The sequence below is a fragment of the Phyllostomus discolor genome, chromosome 9 (genome assembly GCF_004126475.2).
Source record: "Phyllostomus discolor isolate MPI-MPIP mPhyDis1 chromosome 9, mPhyDis1.pri.v3, whole genome shotgun sequence".
In the NCBI taxonomy this organism is placed as follows: domain Eukaryota; kingdom Metazoa; phylum Chordata; class Mammalia; order Chiroptera; family Phyllostomidae; genus Phyllostomus; species Phyllostomus discolor.
Window position 1 is genome coordinate 89,698,257 of NC_040911.2, and position 21,217 is coordinate 89,719,473.

The 21,217-nt window shown below is 51.9% G+C and overlaps 1 protein-coding gene across 2 annotated transcripts in view; it reads left to right on the top strand.

The window, feature by feature from the left end:
* The first annotated feature begins 838 nt into the window (after positions 1 to 838).
* ARHGAP40 (Rho GTPase activating protein 40) overlaps positions 839 to 21,217 on the top strand; it is a 33,494-nt gene continuing 13,115 nt past the window's right edge. The window contains exons 1-4 of one of the 2 annotated variants that reach the window (XM_036009828.1): positions 839 to 1,219; positions 17,920 to 18,122; positions 19,869 to 20,089; positions 20,628 to 20,703. In XM_036009828.1, the coding sequence (XP_035865721.1) occupies positions 1,074 to 1,219; positions 17,920 to 18,122; positions 19,869 to 20,089; positions 20,628 to 20,703 (646 nt within the window). In that variant the 5' untranslated portion in view covers positions 839 to 1,073. The remainder of the gene's footprint in view (positions 1,220 to 17,919; positions 18,123 to 19,868; positions 20,090 to 20,627; positions 20,704 to 21,217) is intronic. The other variant, XM_028524707.2, reaches the window with a different exon arrangement.

Consider the following 21,217-nt stretch of genomic DNA (forward strand, 5'->3'; position numbering starts at 1 on the left):
CGCAGCCCCGGTCTGCACGTGAGAGCCGGTGATGGCTGCGTGAGGCTTGGGGCTTCTGAGGGCCTTTGTCCTGAGGGCTCCTCCCATATTTCGATGCCAGGACAGCCTATCTCAGGGCCTACCCCTGGGCGCTGTGGGGTGATTTTCTCCAGGCCGGAGCTGTGGACTTGGGCCCCTCCTGGAGGAGCACCCTGGGGCCTCTATTCTTCGTGTGAGGGCAAATACGCTGCCTGGGAGGGTCACTGACTCCCAGCGCCTTGCATGTGGGCAGGGTGGGCCAGGGCAATCTGGTGGGTGGGGGAACCACAGCTTTCTGTCCTGGCCAGGGAGTAAGGGGAGGGACTCCCGGCCCATAACAGGTATGAGACTAGGGCACAAGCTAGGGCAGCCAGGAGGAACGCCCCTCCCTTGTCCCTACCACTGCACATCCCAGGCTGAAAGTCAGGTCCCAGGGAGACTCTTCCAGACCCCCACATCTGGCCACTTCCGCCTCCTGCTCCCTTAGTGTCCTTCCTCCCCCCAGGCACGCCCTGCCCGTTCGCACCCTCCACACACACCTGCTGGCTTGCTTTTCTGTTTCCTGGTGTTTCCCAGAGGAGACCAGGGCTCAGAGCAGGTGAAAGGCCTGCTCACAGGCACACTGGGCGTGGCCAAGCTGGGGTGAAGACCCCGGGCCACGGATGCTTTTCTCCACCCCAGTTAGCCAGGTACTTTCTTAATGCTGTTTCATTTACAGTTGAATGGCTGTAAGTAACAATGATGGCAACACAAATTATATTTTATGACTGTTTTTCAAAGGTGTCATTTTCACTTTGCCTTCACAGTGTGGGCAGGTGGGCAGGGCTCAGGGGTGTGTGTGACTGCCTGTAGGTGGCCCTGGCCGAGCCAGCCCCGCCTGGGAGGAGGTTGGACATCTGTCCTGGTGAGGGGGTGTCTGGGAACTGGGTGTACAGGCTTCCTCCTGCTTGAACTGCCGAGTTGCTGACTGAGTCAGCCCCACGGCAGCAGTAGCCACGGCGGCGGCAGTAGCAGCAGCAGCAGCAGCAGCAGCACGGAGGCTCACCTGTGAGCTCATGGCGGAGCCTGCCCTTCTCCCCACCACCCAGATGGAGAGGCTGGCCCCGGTGTTCCTGGCCTCGCCGTGTCCCCGGATCCCACGGGCCCGCATCGCCAGGTGGCCAGGGCGCTGTGCCCAGCGCTGGGCTGACCTGGGCTGCAGGTACAAGATTCTCGGGAGGAGATGGGGGAGGTTTGGGTCATGGGTGCCTCAGGGCCAAGGCTCAGGAAAGAGGGGACCATGTAGAAGACCTGCTATGTGCTGGCAGTGTATGTCGTCTCAGTTCTCACATCATCTCTCTGAAGCAAGAATTCCCCTCCCATCCTACAGATGAGCAAACAGCAGCTCGGAGAGGTCAAGCAAAGGGCCCAAGTGGTGGGGGTGGGTGTTAAACCTTGGTCCAGGGGGGCCCCAAACCCCAACTCTTCCTGGGACTCAACCCAGCTCTGGGCTCCTGCTGCTGACCTACAGGGTCACTGATTTTTGGATTCTTAGAGATAGGAGTGATCCTCAATATGCGCTGCTTCCCCTTCTTCTGGATGTAGAGAGCGTTAGGGACCCCAGGGATTATTTGGGGCTCAGGATCCAGGACCTTAAGCTGTGAAACCTTGGCTGGATTAGTGTGGCCGTGTGGTCACCGGGCCTGACAACCAGGTCATTCCTCCATCCTGCTCAGGTGGCTCTGACAGCCAGACCAGAATTTTTAATAAGTCATTTCTCCCCGTGTATCATTATAGCTCATTACCATAGGGTTATTATAGAAACTCAAACAGTACAGAGGAATGTGTGCCTACTCCCAGAACTACTGCTGCTCAAGTGTCGGCATGCTCCCGGGGAGAAGTGTCTGATGTCTATGAAGCTATGTATGTGTAGTCCCGCACAAATAAGATCATGCGACCGTGTGCGTCTGGGTTTCCTTCACCCCCTTAATGAAGGCGATGGGCAACAGAAGGAGATTTGTTGCATTCCCTTTGTTACTTCAAACAAAACAAAAACAAACAGAAATTACACTCTGACTTCCAGAACAGTAGCTTTTCAAAGTCCAGAGTTCTGTAAATCTTGTGTCTGAATCCAGTCTTTATTATGTTCTTGAGTACTTACACTCAAACTGTTTATGCTGGCGTCTTTATATTACATGTCAGTGATAGAAAGACCTAACGCATTCACTTTAATGGCCTCCCAGAACCCAATTCTGTGGCTGTTCCCTGGTTAATGTGGATCCGTCGCTGGCTAATGAACTTTTAGACTGGCTCTGACATTTCACAGTTCTAGGCAATACTTCAGGGAATGTCTTTGGGGATTTGTGTGGGTAAAACTCATTCCTAGAAGAGCAATTGCAGGCTTAAAAGGAACAATTCGAATCTCGATAGATCCTGCCCAATAGCCCTCCAAAAGTGTTCCCACCTGCGGCAGGGAAGCCCCTGTTACCCCGCTCATTTGCACCCAGGACCTGAAGACTGACTGTGGCCTGAATGTGGAGAGTAGATTCAGGGAGTATGAGGCCTGATCCCAGACACTTGAGCCCACAGAACACCCTGAGACGGGGATGACTTCCAGGCTCAGGGAAGGGGGCAGGAAGCTCGGGGAGCTCACTTCATTCATCCGTATTCACTGAGCTCCTGTGCACGGGGCTCTCTGTCCCATCCTGGGAAAAAGTTACTCAGGACATGTGATCTTATGGACAATTGATTTTAATAAGCCAAAGCCATGTCTTGTCTTGTCTTTTTCCTCTTCTCTTCTCTTCTCTTCTCTTCTCTTCTCTTCTCTTCTCTTCTCTTCTCTTCTCTTCTCTTCTCTTTCCTTCCACCAACCTACCCACCTATCTATCTTGGCTGTTCCCCTGACCTCCCCCCACTCTCCCTTAATTTCATGGTTCAAGGCCATTGATATTGAATTCACTCTAAGAGTGTCTGACCCATTGAATATACTCAATACTTACCAGATGAAGGAAAAAATGAGTTTTGTTGCATTCCTTTTGTTACTTCAAACAAAACAAAACACTCTGAATTCCAGAATAGTAGTTTTTCAAAGTCCAGAGTTCTGTAAAGCTTGTATTTGAATCCAATCTTTATTACGCTCTTGAGTATTGAAAAACTGGTAAAGTCATCACACACCTCAAGTGTGTTATATCCCAAATATTTTTTTTGGTCCATCAAAATTATATAATTTCAGGATCCATAAATGCTTCCGATTGAACTTACACATGAATTTACAATAGTGTCATTGTTCTCTGTTTTGTTTATTGAAAAGAGATTCCATTGCCAAAAAAAAAAAAAAGGTGAAAACCACTTCCCTGAGACAGGGCTGGTTTGTCTACCTCAGCGCAGTCTTCCTGTGTATGGGTTCACAAGGTCACTAAGTCAGTTCTTCCTGCCCTCTGAGGTCGTTCATCTCAGTGCCACTCATTCGTGCGGCATCTATTGACGTAACCCCTTAAGCTCCCAGATGCCAAGCCGTGTCTGTTTCATGCACTCCTCCAGCGCAGCGCCCAGTGCATTGTGGGTGCTCATGGACCACTCGCTCAGTGAGTGAGATGCTCGCTGCCGCTGTGCGAGTCCCGCGATGGCGTGGGGACGTGAGGACACATGAGATGCTCCCGGCCCCTACGATGTGCGCACGCTGGCCCCGGAGGCAGACCTGAGACTGACCCACTGGGCTAAGGGGCACTGATTGCTGACCAGAAAGGTCTGAGCAGAGATGGCCAGGGTCAGCGTTGTCATCAAGTAGAATGTCCCAAAAGCGAACGGGACGCAGAGCGGGCTCTCTGTGTGGGCCGCATCTTAAAGTCAGGCAGTGCCCCAACGTGAGCAACACAGCTCTGGAGGCGGTCCCTCCAACCTCGCTCCTAAATCGAAATATATTTTCCATTAATTCAGGATTGCTGTAAAAAAGCAAAAAATAGTGAGTGAAATGCACTTCCTCCTCCCACCTCCAACCCACAAGAATAGTAATTGTGAACAATTCAGTGTAAATCTTATCAGATTTTGTGCTTCATAAATACATATTTCCATGTATGTGGAAAACGTATGTGATGTAATTCGTGTACACAATACATATGCCTGTAGCCTTTGTATTTGGCCTTTTCCACGTGATGACACCCTTTCATGGAAACACAGAGATCTACACTGTTCCCTGTAGAGGCTGCGCGATAGTTCATTTTGTGGCTGAAACGCCTTCTGTTATCTAAGCCTCCTGTGCTGGTCTTCTAGGCTGTTTCCTCTCCTCTGGGAGGGGGTTGCTATCTGTATGAACTAGATTGCATCGTCTTGGACACGTATCTTGGGGCACTTGTCCTTACGAGAAATTCCCGGGGTAAAAATCACCGAGCCCGAAGGTATATACTTTGAAACACATCGCCGAGTGGTTCCCAGGAAGGTTGTATCCAGTCACAGGCTCACCCAGTGGGTGCCAGCTTTCGTTTATTTATATTCTTGACGTTCTTGACAGGGCGTGTGGGCTCTTTTTAGTCTTTGCGAATTGTATGTTGTTTTGACTCATCTGACCTTTGCCAGCAGCGTGGTTACACATCCGTCCACACGCTGAGTGAGTGTCTGACACATCAGAGAGGCCGGGGACCCACGGGGAGTCTAGTGCAAGGGTCACATTCCCTTAGTACCTGGTGATGAAGCACCTTGGCCGACTGCACACAGGTAGTCTGTGAAATAGATTTTACCTGTTTTACTCGTGTGTAGCCACGAGGTCTGTGCCATCACGGTTAGTGCCAAACTACCGCTCCACTGACCATACACCTTTAAACCCCCAAACACACACCGCTGTGCATGACCTCAAGCCCAGAGCAGGTCACCCACGCACAGTTCACATGTCCCAGTGGCAGAGGACAGACTGCCCCTCGAAGCCCAGCGTCACCACCTAGCAGCTGTGGGGCTCCGGGAAAGTTCCCTGCCCTCCCTGAGCCTCAGTTTCCTTTTCTGCCAGATGGTTGCAAAGGACAGTTCCTACCTCCTTAGAGGGGGCAATGAAATGGATGCACGCAGGGCCCTTGGCACAGTGGGAGTGAGTAGGGCGTGCACAGTACGTGCCAGACGCTAGAGTTGAAGGGAAAGCTCTAGGAGCTGACTCCAGGAGCCCGGGTCTGAGTGAATTCAGGCCCCTGGCACCTCAGAGCAGCAGGAAGATCTGCCCTGGGGCCCCAACCTTCCCCCCACCGCACCTCTCTGAGCCAGAGACTTCATTGGCAAAATACGTCATTCCTTTTTTTACTTCAGTACTTTTTATTTTTCAGTTACAGTGACATATAATTTTATATTAGTTTCAGGTGTGCAACCCAGTCATTCTAACCCTACTCACCATCAAGTCTTCCAGGATCTCTACCACGGAACTGCCCCTTTGGGTGCTGCCACCCTGGGGATGGCTGCCACTGTGCCCCAAAAGCCCTGGCAGGCCGATACTCTCGCCAGCAGGAGGGCCTGGCTGACCCTTGCTTGCAAACCCAAAAGGGCAGGTTCCTTCTGACTGGGCTTCCTATTTCCTCTCTCGCCTGACCATGCACTGGAGCAGAGGGGGAAGGCTCAAACTGCACGAATTTCACGGAAGGGTTAGGTCCTCTCCTTCTGGCTCTGGGATTCTTCCCCCCTGCACCTCACCCCGTTCCCCAGGTGTTGCTGACTCCACCCAGGTTGGCCCGCAGATGTCATTAGAATGTGAGGATGTCATTTCCTTGATACTTGCCAACCCTGGGTGTTAACAACCTGATGTTTGCCAATCTGATGGGTGAAAATATTTCATTGTTTTCATTTGCATTTCCCTGACGACTTGTGAGGTTCAACATCTCTTCCTATGGAGCATTTTTGTACTTTATCTTCAGTGACGTCATTCATATCTGCTGCTTATTTTTCTATTGTATTTTTGGGGTTTTTTTCTTATTGATTTCTGGGAACTCTTTATATAAGACAAGATAGTAACACTTCAGCATTGGTTGCAAATATTTCCTCTCAGATGATCACTGGTCTTACTAACTTGTTTACGGTGTTTTTGTTGTACAGAAGTTTTCATTGTTGATGTGACCAAAGCTCAGGCATTCTCCGCTACAGTTTCTGGATTTTACTTTGCTTGGGAAGATGTTCCCCTCTACGCCTTATTTCTTCTGGACTTTGTTCTTATCCACCCTGGTGCAGGCTCCCATCCCCCCCACCCCAGGAAATTCCTTTGTACTTACCGCCATAATAACCTGTTCCCCTGCCTGCGAGTTTTGCATATCTCCCTCCCTCCCCGATGTTCCTTTCAAGCTGAGTTCCAACATTGCCTCCTCCAGGAAGCCCTCTGTCCTCCACCCCATCCCACTGTGGTTACTGCTCTTTCCCCTGGGCTGTTTGCACCATCAGGTGCTGGGTAGGCTGCTCATCAGCTGGAACACAGTGTTGCTGCTAAGTATCTGTTAGGCCACTTACTACGGGCCAGGTGTTTTGCATGTATTGCATCCTCACAGCCACGCAGATGCTGCTGTCATCATCTTCACCCCATTTTGTAGGGTAGGGGAGGGAAGACTAAGATACTTTCCCATGATCACGCACCAGGACTGGGGGTTTTCTCCAAGCCTGAGTCACCGGCCTTTATCCCCAGCGGTCGTCCTGCCCCAGCCCCGCAGAACCTCTGGGTTCCGTGGTGCCTCGGAGCCACCGGAAGGCTTGTTTAAACCAGATCGCTGCACCCACCCCCAGACGTCCCCATTTGGCAGCTCTCAGACAAGGACTGAGACTTTGCAGACTAGACTCACGTGCCCAAGTTTCTAGTAACTAGAATCCAGCATCCGGTTTTGAATTCGAGTTCGTTAAAATGAAACAAAATAAAAAACTCAGTCCTTCAGTCCTACTAACCACATTTCAAGTGCCCAGCAGCCACACGGGACTAGTGGCAGCTGAATCGGCCGACCCAGCTCTGTGCACCGCCCAGCGTGTCAAAGAATCTGATTGAGTGACTCAGGCAGGGGCAGCCTGAGGTCCCTGGCATCGTTCCAAGGAAGGGCGGGGCAAGCCCCGGCCCCCCGGGGAGCTTTCAGAACCTCTCTGGCCACCACCGCAGGCTACACTGCCACCTGGGAGCCTGTGTGAGGGGCTGCCGCCACTCGGCTTTAGCCAGTTTTTGTCACTTTGGGACAGGGACCCCAAGATTATCATGTCTTTTGATTTTTGTTTTGAGAACATTGGAACTAGAGGATTTTAAAATGTGAGACCTCATGTTCAAATGACGGCAAGCTATTTGCAATGTGTTCAAATGCGGTGGGGGTGGCCATGCTGCCACCTCAAGTGGAGATTGGCTGGTCCTGATCTTCTGGTCGGGAACATTTCTCACCTCAGAGGTCACAGGCAGCACCTTAATCTCCTCCAGTCATCTCAGACATGCAGGCTGCCCCTCCCAGGAGTGCCACGTGAGCATTTGGATGCAGTCCATGCCTTCCCACCCCACTCTGGAAAACTCCTGTGCAGTCTGCGAACCCGGCCATGTATCGATGCTCTCAGCAGGGCTTCCCAACCCAGGCTGCACAGTGCAGTCACCTGGGTGACTTCACTGTGAACAATGCTGCTGCCCAGGTCCCCTTTCCGGGGGGGCTGCTGCAATGCAGTTGGTCTGGGGTGTTGTCAGGGCACCGGGTGACCCCAGTGCACAGTCAGGGCTGAGAACCCCCAGTCTGTGGGCCTGGTCTCCACACCCAGGCTGCAGCATCTCGGCCCAGCGGGTCTCACTCCCCTTCACAGGCTGGAGGGAGCATCCACACTGTGTCTTCCTGTCTGCTGGCTCAGCCTCAGGCCTGATTCCAGAAGCTAAATCACAGAGATTGTATTTCAAAGTGTTTTCATTCTTGTTGTCTATGACATGAACTAGTCCTGCTGACAAAGCCTGTGACCAGCTCTGGTGGAATCGGTATGTGGAGGAAACATGACGAGTACCGCGGGACCGCTCGGAGACGAGCGCGCTGCTGGAACACGCCGGTCTGTTGTCGCCTCGCGGGGATCTCAGGAACTCCGTTACGATGACACTGAAACATGTACACCCGGAATGTGCCTTTGATGTCTCATTCTTTGCCCAGCCCCCACCCTGTGCCCACAGGGACTGCTTCGAAGGTGGCAGGGCGGCTGTGGGCTGATGTGCAGCTTGTGCGTGAGTAAGGCTGTTACACCATCCACAGCATGGTCACATAGGAAGTTTTATGAGATCGCTTGCATGCACATGGAGCATGCCCTGCCTGGCGAATCCTAAAACAGCAGAGGGGAGACCCTCCTTCGTAAGCCCGTGTCGACACACACGGCCATGTCTATGTTCTTGGGAGAGTATGGACCTGCATGTTCCCTGGCATGCCCACATGCACATGGCTGTGCCCAGAGATTGCCTTTCACCCTCTGCTCTCGGAGCCCTGACTCCCCGCTTCACTTGTCTCAGAACCTGATGTGCCATTTCTCCTGGGGGCTGCAGATAGAGAGGGACATGGAGTGTGCCCCAAGTATCTGGGAATGGGTGTGTGAGTGGGGAGAGTGGGCTTGCTGCTCTTCTGGAGCAGCTGTTGGCATTGGCACTGTGTAACAAATGGTCCCAAACCCAACAGCAGTCCTTCATTAAAGCAACACTCATTACTCATGCCCGTGCCTGATGGTCAGCTGAGGCTTAGCTGGTCTGGCCTAAGCTCTGCTGGGTGGCTCCCTTTCCTAAGCTGTGGGTCTGGCTGAACTTGCTCCGTCTGCTGGTGAGGCTCTGGTCTGTGTTCCCTCTGGGACCCAGGCTGCAGCCATCCAGGGATAACTCTGTCCGTGGTGATGGGAGGTGCAGAGGGCCAGCCCCGGCACACGGGTACGAGTACGCCTCTGTGGGGCTCACGTCTGCTAACATTCCATTGGCCAAAGCACGTCAGGTGCCCAAAGTCCAAGTCAGTGGATGGCGGGGGGCAGGAACCTGTCTCTAGTGGGAGGAAAGGCAAAGTCACAGGGCAAAGGCCTCAGGTAGGGAAGGATAATGAATCGAGAACAACGATGTGATGCATCCCCTGCTAACACAGAGCGGGACGGCATAGACGGCACACTCAGGAGTCTTTGCTGGGAAGACATTTTCAACCACCACGAAACGTGGAGCAGGACCAAAACTGATTTCGTGTTCCTGCGGGGAGTCCATTTCTGCGGCCCAGGGACCAGACAGTGGGAGGCTGTGGTCTCGTTTTTCCTTTCTTGAACCTTCACTGTGTCCTCTTCGAAGCCGGGGGCGTTGTAGCTGGGTATGACCAGGTTCCTCTGGGCATCCAGCATCCAGCTGGCCTTTTCCCATGCCGGACCAGAAGCTGGTGTTGACATTTTATCACGTCACCTCTAACACAAGCCAGCTCCCAGAGCTTTGGCTGGTAATGCCGATTTCCTGGAGGTCTGAAGACAGTCCTCTCGTTCCTTTCTGTCTCTCCTTTGTCCTCACCCCCAGCACCTTAGCTGTCCCTGTGTTCCCCACTCGGCCGAGTAAAGCTTGGCAAGTCCCCGGCTGTGAATAGCTGTCCCTCCTCCAGCATGCCCCACTGGGGAATCCGTCCCACCTCAGCAGATTCTGAGGTGGGGGTGGGGGACCATCAGGGGTCGGGCCGGTCTGTGGCTCATGTGATGACGGGGGAGTTCATCTGATGAGAGGCAGAGCTGGGGCCACGGTGAGGCTGGTGGTATTTCCTCCCCCAAGCACATGCTGCATCTGACCAGTGGGAAAAAATGTCACCATAAGGATGTGGTTGAGAACATGAGCTGTGGAGACAGACTTCCTGGGTTCAAAGTTCAGTCCTGCCATTTACTAGCCAGGTAACCTCACACAAGTCACCTACTTTCTGCGTGCCTCTGTTTTCTCACCTGTAAATGAAATGATACTAATAGGAGCTTGTGGGGGCTGCCTGTGTTAACCATGCAAAGCAGTGCTCTCAACCGGGACAGTTTTGCCCCCTGGGGCCAAGTGGCCGAGTCTGGAGCTGTTGTTAGTTGTCATAACTAGAAGGGAGGCTTTTGGCACCCAGTGGGTGGAGGCTGGGATGCTGCTAAACACCCTTCAATGTGCAGGACAGCCCCCAAGGACAGCAATGATCCAACCTAAAGTGTAGCTGGTGCTCAGGTGGGGAACCCTGGTGCTGGGCTCAGAGCAGCGCCTTGCACGGGGTCAGTGTTAATGTGTCCCAATCAGCACGTCTGGTGCCTGCAACCCCAGGGCCTGCGCTGGGGCCACTGCGTTGTTTCTGTGGCCACATGGCCTGTGCCTGTGACTAGAGCCTCCTCCGTAACTCGTTGTAGCCTCGAACATTCATGGAAAGGAGAGTAATGACGATTATTGTTATTGCATCAGTTCCTGCTTCTTCTGCACCTAGTGCAGGCTGGATATTTTGCCAGGCATCTTATTTACGTGTCTTGGGATCTCCACAGTGAGAGGAGCTGTGGTTAGCCCCCCACACCACAGAGGATGTAGAGGCTGGGAGAGGTGAGAAGTCTCACCTGAGGTGCTGGGACACGGATGGAACTCAGCCTCTGTTTAACTCAGGAAAGCCAAGCACACAGCCGCTGTCCTTCTCCGTGACCTGTCAGTGTCTCCTCCGTCGGGGAACCAGGGCTGCCCTGAGAGCTCATGTGCCACTCAGGGGGAAAGTTTCAGCCAGGCCGAGCTGGAGAGGAGGCCCGGCCACGCCTCCACCAGCATGTCCCGACGAGCGGCATTCTTGGGCCCTCGGTCACGCCGGTTTGGGTTCTCTGAACAGGCGCTCAGCCCGGCGTGGGTTTCCTCGGCCCCGCCTTCCGGCTGCTGCTCTTGCCCCACGGTCCTCTGGTTCCTAGGGTCTGCCGGGACCCCACGGGCAGGGGTCTGGCTCAAGATCATCTTCCCAAGCTCCCATCCTCACCCCTGTTTTTTCATTTTACAGTTTTGGAAACTGAGGCCCAGAGAAAAAAAGAGACATGTCCATAGTCATACAGAGAGTGACTAGGAGGTTTGGACAGGAGCCAGGGACGTCTAGGGCACTGCCTCCTCCTGCAGGCCACGTGGAGGGAGAATTGAGTTCGTGTGTGTGTGTGTGTGTGTGTGTGTGTGTGTGCAGGTGTGTAGAGAAAGCCTTTGCATTCTGAAAAGCTCCGAGCAGCTGTGGGGGTCACTCTGGCCGCCTGGGCTGGAGGTATATGTTACCCACAGGTCAGGCTCGTGAGCCTGTGGCCAATTCCTGCAGGACAGGAGCTGGGGGCTGCTTGCTGGCTAGGCAGTCTTGGGCAAGTCACTTGTCTTGTCCGAATCTCGGGTGGGAAGCATCCAGAGTCATATATTCATCGAGCTAGCGTTTGTTGAGGATTCCTGCTCTAGCACCTTGCGTATACTCGCTTTCTAGTAACTGGCCGGAGTCCGGGCTCAGTAACCATTTGCCGATGGAATGGAGTGATTCTGAAACCACACTGCCCTGGGCAGTGTCCATGCAAAGATGAGGAGGCTGAGGCTGGCTGGCCTCACAGCTCCCCAGGGTCACTTCACTACTGAACAGCAGATCTAGAATGCAAAGTCAGGAGCCAAAGTTCTTGACTTCTAAATGTAGACATCTGGTTATCCGTGGCTTAGAGGGCATGTCATGAGCGCTCAGTAAATGCCTCTATCAGAGACAGTTCATCATGCTGTGCATTTAGAACTGGTGCACTTTTTTGCACATGCTGTACATCAGTAAAATATTGCAAACTACCCTGGCTCGTGTGGCCAGTGGATGGAGCACCAGCCTACGAACCAAAGGGTCACCGGTTGGATTCCTAGTCAGGACACATGCCTGGGTTGTAGGCCAGGTCCCCAGTAGGGGGCATGCGAGAGGCAACCACACATTGATGTTTTCTCCTCTTTCTCCTTCCCTTCCCTCTCTTTAAAAATAAATAAATAAAATCTTTTTTAAAAAAGTAAAACATTGAAAACAAACAAAAAAATGGCCTCTGTGCAGCTTGGAACAAATTTTGTGGTTGTGCTGGGGCCTGTTCCCTAGATAAATAGGGGACTCATAGCCACACTGCAAAATGGGATCTTGGAACGGTGACTCCTTCAGAACTGTTGCTCTTGGGGTTTTTCCTGAAAAGTTCACCCAAGACAATGGCTGTCGCCCTCCTCTCACGGCTTAGCTGTGAAGGCAGCAACACCATTAGTAACATTTGTTTTGGTTTACTCACTGCAGTTTTCAAACTGTCACAAAAACACACAGATGCCAGTAATTTCCAAGCGAATTACAAAGCGACCAAGGAAACCGAGCTGTGCACCAGCATGAGGTGACAACAGATTCGCAGCAGGCGCGCTGACTAGCAGTTTTCCCAAAAAGCATAACTAGAGCGGAACAGCCAATTTTATAATTAACTGGGAATCGGTCTCCAGTCAAGCTTCTGCTCAGCAAGAAGGGCCGAGCTGTTGCCTGGGGAAAGGCTGTGTGCCCTGCCTCTCCCTCTGGGCCCACACGGGCCTGAGGTTTCTTTGCTTTCCCACATTTGAGTGCGTTTGGGGATGAAGGCGTTTGTAATCTGGAGTCGAGCTCAGTGGGTGGGCGGAAAAGGCACTTGGGGAGAAGGCACAAGCCAGGGCCTATGGGTAAGAAGCTGGCAGGACAGGCCTCATGCAAAACGAACATGGGCGCTTGTTCAAACATTACCACAAATTTCAACATGCTGACAGCAGAGTCCTAAACCAAAATGGCAGTCCCTCTAGGCAGGACGACACCCACCCAGGATGCTGGCCTGGGTACGTTATCCCACCTGCGGAAGGCGGGGGAACAGCTGTGAACGGGGCCTCAGGCTGCAGGGAAAATACAACCTCAGGGACTCCAGGGCACAGAACTGCAGGAGACGGAGGCCAGGTATGTGGCAGGAGCAAAATTAGCTCCCTGTCCTGGGCTGCAGAAACAAAAGCAAACAAACATCCAATAGAACAATTGTTTTCGGAAGAAAATTTGGCCCTTTGGCTCAGCAGTTTCACTCCTGGCACCCCCTTTCCCACGGGCACCTCTGCGCAGAGGAACAAGGCGGTAAATGCGAGGCTGCTTGTCGCAGTGTCCCTGGGGACACTGACAAGTGGAGATGCCCAAGAACTGTCAAAGGGGCTGCATCAAAAACCACCCTCTATACCGGGAGGAGGAGATTTCAAGCAAAATGCACTGTGTGGAGGACCCTCCTGTGATTCAGCTGCTCCTTGATATTATCCAGGGCCCAGTTTTTGAGATTTCTTTTTTCTTTTCTTTTCTTTTCTTTTCTTTTCTTTTCTTTTCTTTTCTTTTCTTTTCTTTTCTTTTCTTTTCTTTTTTCTTTTCTTTTCTTTCCTTTCCTCCTTTTCTCTTTTCTTTTCTTTTCTTCTTTTCTTTCCTTTCCATTTCTTTTCTTCTCTTTTCTATTTTCTTTTCACTTTGCTTCACTTCTCTTCTCCTTCTTTCTTTCCTGCCTGCCTGGGTGGATCCCCTCTGTGTGTGACTGCCAGCTCCCCCCCAAGACCTATTTTTACCCAGGTCTAGAGCATGTTGTCGATGTCCCAGAATCCCCATAAGAATCCCAAGTGTGTCCTTCCTCAGACCAATTCCTGTGGCTGGAGGAATGCACATGATGGTTCTTTTGTTTTGTTTTTTAAGCAGTAGGTCTGTTGAGATGTAATTTATGTACCATGTAGTTGACACGTTTGAAGTGTACAGCCCCTCAGCTTTTAGTATATTCACAGAATTGTGTAACCATCCTCACAATCAATCTGAGAGCATTTCCTTCACCCCCAAAGCAACAGTGGGCTCAGCAGCAGGCGCTCCACAATAGTTCTTAACCCAAACTGGCCCAGAGGCTGGGGAGGGCTCCTGGCTGCTGCACAGCAGGAGGCAAGTGGCAAAGATGCCGGGAAGGCAGCTGCCAGGCCCATCACCCCTGTGCTCCGCTTGCTGTTGTGACATCCCTTGCCCCAAGGCGCTGACCACCTCCTGCAATGGGCCTGGCTTTGAGATATGCTTTCCTTATCTCATCAAGTCTCACTTTAAGACTGTAGCCCTGGCTGCCTTGCTCATTTGTTTAGAATGTTGTCCTGATATGCCAAGGTTATGGGTTCTATCCCCTGTCAGGACACAGACAAGAATCAACCAATAAATGCACAAGTAAGTGGAACACAAAGCAATGTTCCTCTCTCTCTAAAATAATTAGAAAAAATAACTGTCTCTTGTGCAACAACCAGCGGCCAGATCTCCTGTAAAAGGGATGCGGTGGCCAGGACTGGGGAAGCCCAGCCTTAGTAGGGGGCACAAATTATGCAAACACATGGAGGTCTGAGAGAGGCCCGAGAACCTGCAAACTCATAACTGGAAAACAAGTGTCCATGGGGAAGTTGCAAGCGATGAGGCCCACAGGTTTCCATCAATCTCACGCTCCTAGCGGTTCTTGCTTATCTTGTTTGCTATGCTGTTAAGCGCACAAAAGTTCCTAACTGTCGTAGGTTCTTAGTGGGTTTACTCTTGTTTCCCCTGTAGAATGCTTTTTTTTTATTTGTTTTTTTAGAATGCTTCTTCATCTGAAAGGGATATTGGTCGCTTTGTCTCTTTTGTTAGCCTTCACCCCATGTTTGGTCCATCTTTTTTACTTTTGATTTGTGCTCTTTTGCATATTGTGCACTTTCCCCGGCTTTACTGAGATACAATTGACCTATGACATTATGTACCTTTAAGGTGTTCAGTGTAATGATTTGATTCACTTACACATCGTGAGACGATGACCACAAAAAGGTCAGTCAACACATCCATCATTTCATACCATTACCGTTCTGTGCGTGTGGTGAGAACATTTCAGATCTACTCTCTTGGCAAGATTCAGATAAAAACACAGTGTTTTAACTGCAGGCACCAAGCTGTACATTACATTCCCCAGAAACCATTCATTGTCTAACTGGGAGTTTGCATTTTGGGGGCAGCATCTCCTCATTTCCTCTATCTCCCAGCGCCCGGCAACCACTACGCTACTCCACTTTCTGTCTCTATCGGGTTGGCTTGTTTAGATCCCACATATAAGGGAGATCATGCGGTGTTTGCCTTCCTCTGTCTGACTTATTTCACTTAGTCTACGGCCTGCAAGGCCCAACCATATCGTCACAAAGGGCAACATTTCCTTCTTTTTATAGCTGAGAAACATTCTGTGGGATAGCAGGATAGCTACACGCCACATGTTCTTTGTCCATTCACCCGTGATGGACAATCAGGGATGTTTCTGTGTCTATTGTCATGCTGCGGGGGACACAGGGGTGCAGATATATCTTTAAAATAGTGATTTTTTAAAAAAAGATTTTATTTATTTACATTTAGAGAAAGGGGAAGGGAGGGAGAAAAAGGGGGAGAGACACAACATTTGGTTACCTCTTATAGGTGCCCCAACGGGGGATCGAACCTGCAACTCAGGCATGTGCTCTGACCGGGAATCTAACCAGTGACCTTTTGCTTCTTGACATGGTGCCCAGCCAACTGAGCCCCACCAGTCAGGGCCAAAGTAGTGGTTGTAACTCCTCCTCACGTATACCCAGAAGTGGAACTGCTGGGTCACACAGTAGTTCCATTTTTACTTTCTGAGGAGCCCCCCCCCCCCGACACACACTGTTTTCCTTAGCAGCTGCTCCTGTTCTCACTCCCACAAATAGGGCACAAGGGTTTCCTTTTCTCCACATTCTCACCAGCTCTTGCCATCTGTCGTCTTTCTGGTAACAGCCATTCTAACACGATCATATAGGTTTCAAGGGTACAACTCTATAATACAGCATCTCTGTGTTATACTGTGTGTTCATCACCCAAAGTCACACCTCCTATGAATGACATTTTTGTTGTTGTTGCTGCTTTTTTTAAAAAAGATTTATTTCTTTTTAGAGAGAGGGCAAGGGAGGGACGTGAAGGATCCTGGCTGGCAAGATCCATGTATGTTGTGGCTGCTCGTGAACAAATACACACAGACCACAGAAACCCTGTGGGGAAAAAGGGATGGCATGGCCACTCTCTGAGAGAGGGAGGGTAAGAGGGCCAGAGAGAGCCAGTTCCTGCCTGGACAGCTTTTATTCTTTCTCTGGGTACATTACATGCAGGGTAGTCCTCATTTACTATGCACAGGTTCACTGCAGGGGACTGACTGCCTTTTACAGATAACAAAGGAAAGAATGCTGCTAATTACTTCAAAGAGAAGGATGTCGCAGGTCAGGGGGAAGGGTGGTTGAACTGGTCACACTTCATAATCGGGAGGTGTAGCTCAGATTTTAGGAAGTTGCAGTAAGCCCTTGCTGCCTCAATTCAGGGTGAGGGAGTTTTAGCAAAAGCAAGTCTCATAGTAGTCAGGGTACAATGCAGGCCTGATTGTCCACGGGAAAACCTCTCCATGGACACGGTCCTGTGTGCCACTCTCTACCCATGGGTTTTCCACGTGAGGGCTGAGCTACATTTCCACGCCATATGAAGTGATTCCTTACAGAGGGAGAAGGAGAGAGGGAAAAACATCAATGTGTGGTTGCTTCTCACGTGGCCTCTCATCTGACCTTCAACCCAGGCATGTGCCCTGACTGGGAATCAAACTAGCAACTATTTGGTTCACAGCCCATGCTCAATTCACTGAGCTATACCAGCCAGGGCTGAATGACTTTTTAAAAAACCAAACTGAATCTTTTTTTTTTAAACAGAGCAATTCCAACCACCTATGTTTATTGTTTTATTTGCCTTTTGTTTGTTTCTAGATGAAATAGGGCATTTGGTCTGTAGTCTTGCCTGGGATCATTACTCAACTCAAATATCTGTAGAATTTGCAGAATATACTTTTTCCCCATTTAAAGAAATCGGCATGCATTCCTCTCTCTGATGATGGGGTGGTGTACGACCTGTCTCACTGATGTGTCCCAGGGTCTATGTGGATTCCGGCTCCCAATCTGCCATTTCTCAAGGATGCTGCGAGCAGCACGGAGACTTTATCCCCAAGTTCATCTGAAGCCCCAGAATAGCACTTACCAGGGCCAGGAGGCCTGCACTGTCCATTCTGGGATTATCTGCACAAAGTGGAACCAAATAATTTGTGTATAAGTTTGTGCACAAGAGGAGATGCAGGCATTTGGGGCTCTCCGTGTAAACCACACAGCTGAACCCGGAGAGGCCGGGCCAGGGGCCTGGGAAACCCAGCTGGGATCGTCCCTCCCTGTCTCTCCCTGGGTGCAGAGGGCATCCTCTCTGCTTCTCTAAGGAGACTGGCTGCTCTGGCCCCACCAGATTCACATGGCTTTTCAGGTCATGCACCTGACACTGACCCCCTTGATCCCTTGGTTCAACACCTTGAGAGGATCTGATTGGCTCATGTGATGTGGTCTGGTACTTCTGTGATCTGGCACTTTGGTCTGCTCCAATCTAGTTGGAGGGGAGCTGGAAATGACGTGGGCACATGTTCTGAACAGGGAAACCAGGGCTGTGGAAGTCAGATTCACAAATAAGGGGGTGTGGGTGGGGAGGAGATCATTGACATTTTGGGTAAGGTTTTGGTGAGATAAATCAGAAGCTGCACTGTAATTTCCTCACGTGCCCTGGTGTTTGATTCCCTCCTATCAATGTTGACTGTATGTGGGCCCGAGGTTGTTGGCTCTGCCCAAGGAGGTGGAGAAAAGCAGAGCTATCTGGCCCTTTCTCCATCTGCTGCAGCCTCGTGTGTTTGTTTCCATGTGAGTCTGAGGGACAGGGGGTAAACTGGCCCACGTGCCGAAGCCAGCTGTGTGTCTGTCTGTCTGTCACTGCCGAGAAGTATGCTCCGGGTGCTCGCCCAGCTCCCAGAAGCTCCGGGCAGATTTCTGGAGAACCACAAAGCCTCGGGACACACCCCATCATGAGCAGAGCCTTGCCTGACTTCTCTCCTCCCTTCCCGGCATGCTTGCTGCAGCTCTGGCCACACGCCAGGCCCAGTGAATCCGCTTCCGCAGAAGAGCCCCCCGAGAGCACACCCTGCAGAATGCCGCCACTCCCGGCTGTCCTCGGCGGAGAGCTTGTCCATGGATGGCTTCTGGATGGAGGTGGAGCGGATCCAACAGCGGGACGCGCTGAGAGAAGAGGAGGGCGGCGGGGGTGAAGACCGGCTGCAGGAGGGTGAGGAGCCCTGGGGGGGCGGGGGGCTGCTGGGAGGGAGGGAGGCCCTCGTTGCAGAGGGGACCTGTGCAGACAAACATCAGAACACGAAAGGGCTTTATCTCTCTCTTGGATGGTTGCAGTATCCTCTTCCCGGTCTCCCTGCTCGACCTTTGCTCCCTGCCATCATACATTAGATTATGTCCCTCCTTGGATTAGGCTATTCGGCACATAATTATTTCTTGCCAGGCACTGTTTTAGGCATTTAGGATATATTTGAGTGGAATTCTAAGTCCTGTGCTCAATATCCCCAAGTGTCTCCCCCTGCCTGTGTATCTATTTTCTACTATTACATAACCAATTTAGCCAGTTCAAGTAACTATTATTATTATTATTATTCTCACAGTTCTAGGGGTTGCAGGGCTCGGCTAGGTGGTTTTCACTTGGACTCTCATGCAATTACAGTCAGATGGTGGCTGGGGCCTGAGTCATCTCAGAGGCTTCCTCACTTCTGTGTCTGCTGGTGCATGTGACCACCAGCTGGGCCTCTTCTGGGACTGTCACCTGGAATGCCTACTCTTGGCCTCTCTGTGTGGCCTGGGGCTTCCTCCCAGCAAGGCAACTGGGTTCTGAGAACAGGAGGAGAGAGAGACAGAGAGAGAGATCCAGGCAGAAGCTGGCTCTCCATTTCTGGCCTGGCTTTGGAAGGACGGTAGCATCACTTCTGTTACATCCTATTTCCCCATGTCCAGCCCATATTCCAGGGGAGGGGAATTACACTCTGTCCCTTAGTAGGGTGAGTGTCAAAGAGTTTGGGGACATGTAAAACCAGCACATCACAGCTTACAGGCTCTTACAAAATCGGCCCAGACCCCTCTGCCTCACGCCCTCCCACCCCGTCTTCCTACCTCTGCATTTCCGCCACTCCACTCGGGCCTCCCGGCTTCTTGGACCACGAGGGCACACTCCTGTCTTGCTGCTCCTTCTGCCTGGAGTGCTCTTCCCCCCGGGATCTGTGTGACTTGTCTCCAGTCAGGACTGGGCTCCAGTGTCACCTCCTTGGGGACCTTGACTTTCCTAAGTAAGGCAGCATCCCACCCCTCACCCTCTAGTCCCTTGCTGTGCTTTATTTATCAGTTATTTACCACTGGACAGCATGCAGAACACTTACTCATGCACTTGTGTGTCTGTGTCCCCAGTAAAATGGAAGCTCCGCGAGGTCAGGGACATTGCCCATCACTGTTTCCCCTCAGTGCCCAGGACAGAGCCAAGTGCATTGTCGTGAGCTCCATCCTACTTGCTCAGCGAATGAGGAAATGAAAGGGCCGTGGCAGAGAAACCTTGGTTTGGCATCTGAATCAGCTGTGCTGATCCGTGGTGTCCAAAACGTGGGAGACTCAGATCGTGTAGGGCCCATGCTCTCCATGGCTGGGCCCACGTGCCCCTGTGGGGGCTTCTGCCACATTTGGGAGGGGCAGGAAGTTCATTGCTACATTCCAGAGTCAGAACACACAGGCTCTCTCCCTCTGCCTGCTGCTTCTAGGAGAATGTGATTTTACAAGTTTATTCCAGATGCTGGTTAACACCATCCTTACCCCTCAAATTCTCAGACGTTTTGTTAGGTCTTGTCCCCAGTGAACAGTGTGGTTGCTGTTAGGGGGTCTCATCAGCAGGTGTGTGGATGTTTCTTGCTTCCATGTCAGCGCCTGTGGCTGAGTATGTAGCTGAGTGTGTTCATCTGGGTGGTCTCCTTCCTTCTATTGGCAGAAGGAGAAGCCGAATCCCAGTGGCTGCAGGACACAGGCCTGTCGGACCTCCTGGGTGGCCTGGGCTTGGACGGCCATCACCAGGGACTCCTGTCTACCCTCACGCAGACCCAGGTGGCTGCCGTGTGCCGCCGGCTGGACATCTACACCCGCTCGGCCCGCAGACGCCACAGGGCACCCATCCGAGATGTCAGGGACATCTTTGGCGACTTCGGTTCAGGGGTGAGTCAGTGGCATGAGGGCGACTGCAGGCCCCGTCTGCTGGGCCCGGCCCAGTGCCACCGCATCCTAAGTGAACAGCAGCTCTGCTGCAAGGCCGTGTTGGCGTGTGCTCGCGTGCCACTGCGCCCCCATGCAGCATGCAGGTCTGTCTGCTGTGTGTGCCAGTGCGCGTTTGCCTGTGTGTGCTCGGGTGGGCGTGAGGGCTTAGGTTGTCCCTCTGTATAACTATTAGCAGTACAATTAGAACGCTCATCGTTGTCCTTTACATATCCTGCTGACACTTTAAAGCTGACAGGTTATGAGCATTTGATGCTGTCTTGGAATGTTTGGAAGCAGTGCAATGCAGGATTAATACGAGAGGCACATGTGTGAAGGCGGACAGACCTGGGCCCAGTGCCCGCTCCCCCACTTGGCAGCTGTGGGGTCCTGGGCAAGAGCTCTGGACTTCGGCGGCTCCATGTGTGAAGATGGGGTCAGGAATGGCTTCTGTTTCCCTGGGTTGGGAAACAGAACTCACTGGAAATTGTAATTTGTTTAGGAAATACCTTCAGAGAATGGGGATTCAGGGATGCAATGGACCCAGCTCAGTTCCGGGACACCTAGGTCTCCCCCAGGTAGGTGGGCTTGGTTTCCCAGGCCCTGGGGACCCCCCCCCCCCAGGTGGCACAGAGGGGCTGCTACCTCGGAGCATTTTCCTCTGCCTGCCGGTTCCTTGCCTTCCCTGCTGGGGGCAGTAGGATGGAACCCCAAGGGACAAGGTGGGCCCTAGAGTGGGGTTTTCCCATTAGACCCATGAACCTCTGCCTGAAAAATTACTTCCTGGGTAATGAGCCTTAGCTAGGGACTACTTCCTGGGGCAATGGGCCTTAGTTAGGAAACCACTTCCTAGGGCAATGGGCCTTAGCTAGGAACTACTTCCTGGGGCACTGGGCCTTAGTTAGGAAACCACTTCCTGGGGCAATGAGATTTAGCTAGGAAACCACTTCCTAAGGCAATGGATCTGATCTCTAACGGTATTGATTTGAGCTTGAACCTGGGAAATCACTTCTTGGGGTAAAGGGCCTAAACTGCTTCCTGGGGTCATAATCTCAGTGCTTTAATCTCACGCCATCTTTACTTGGCCTGAGC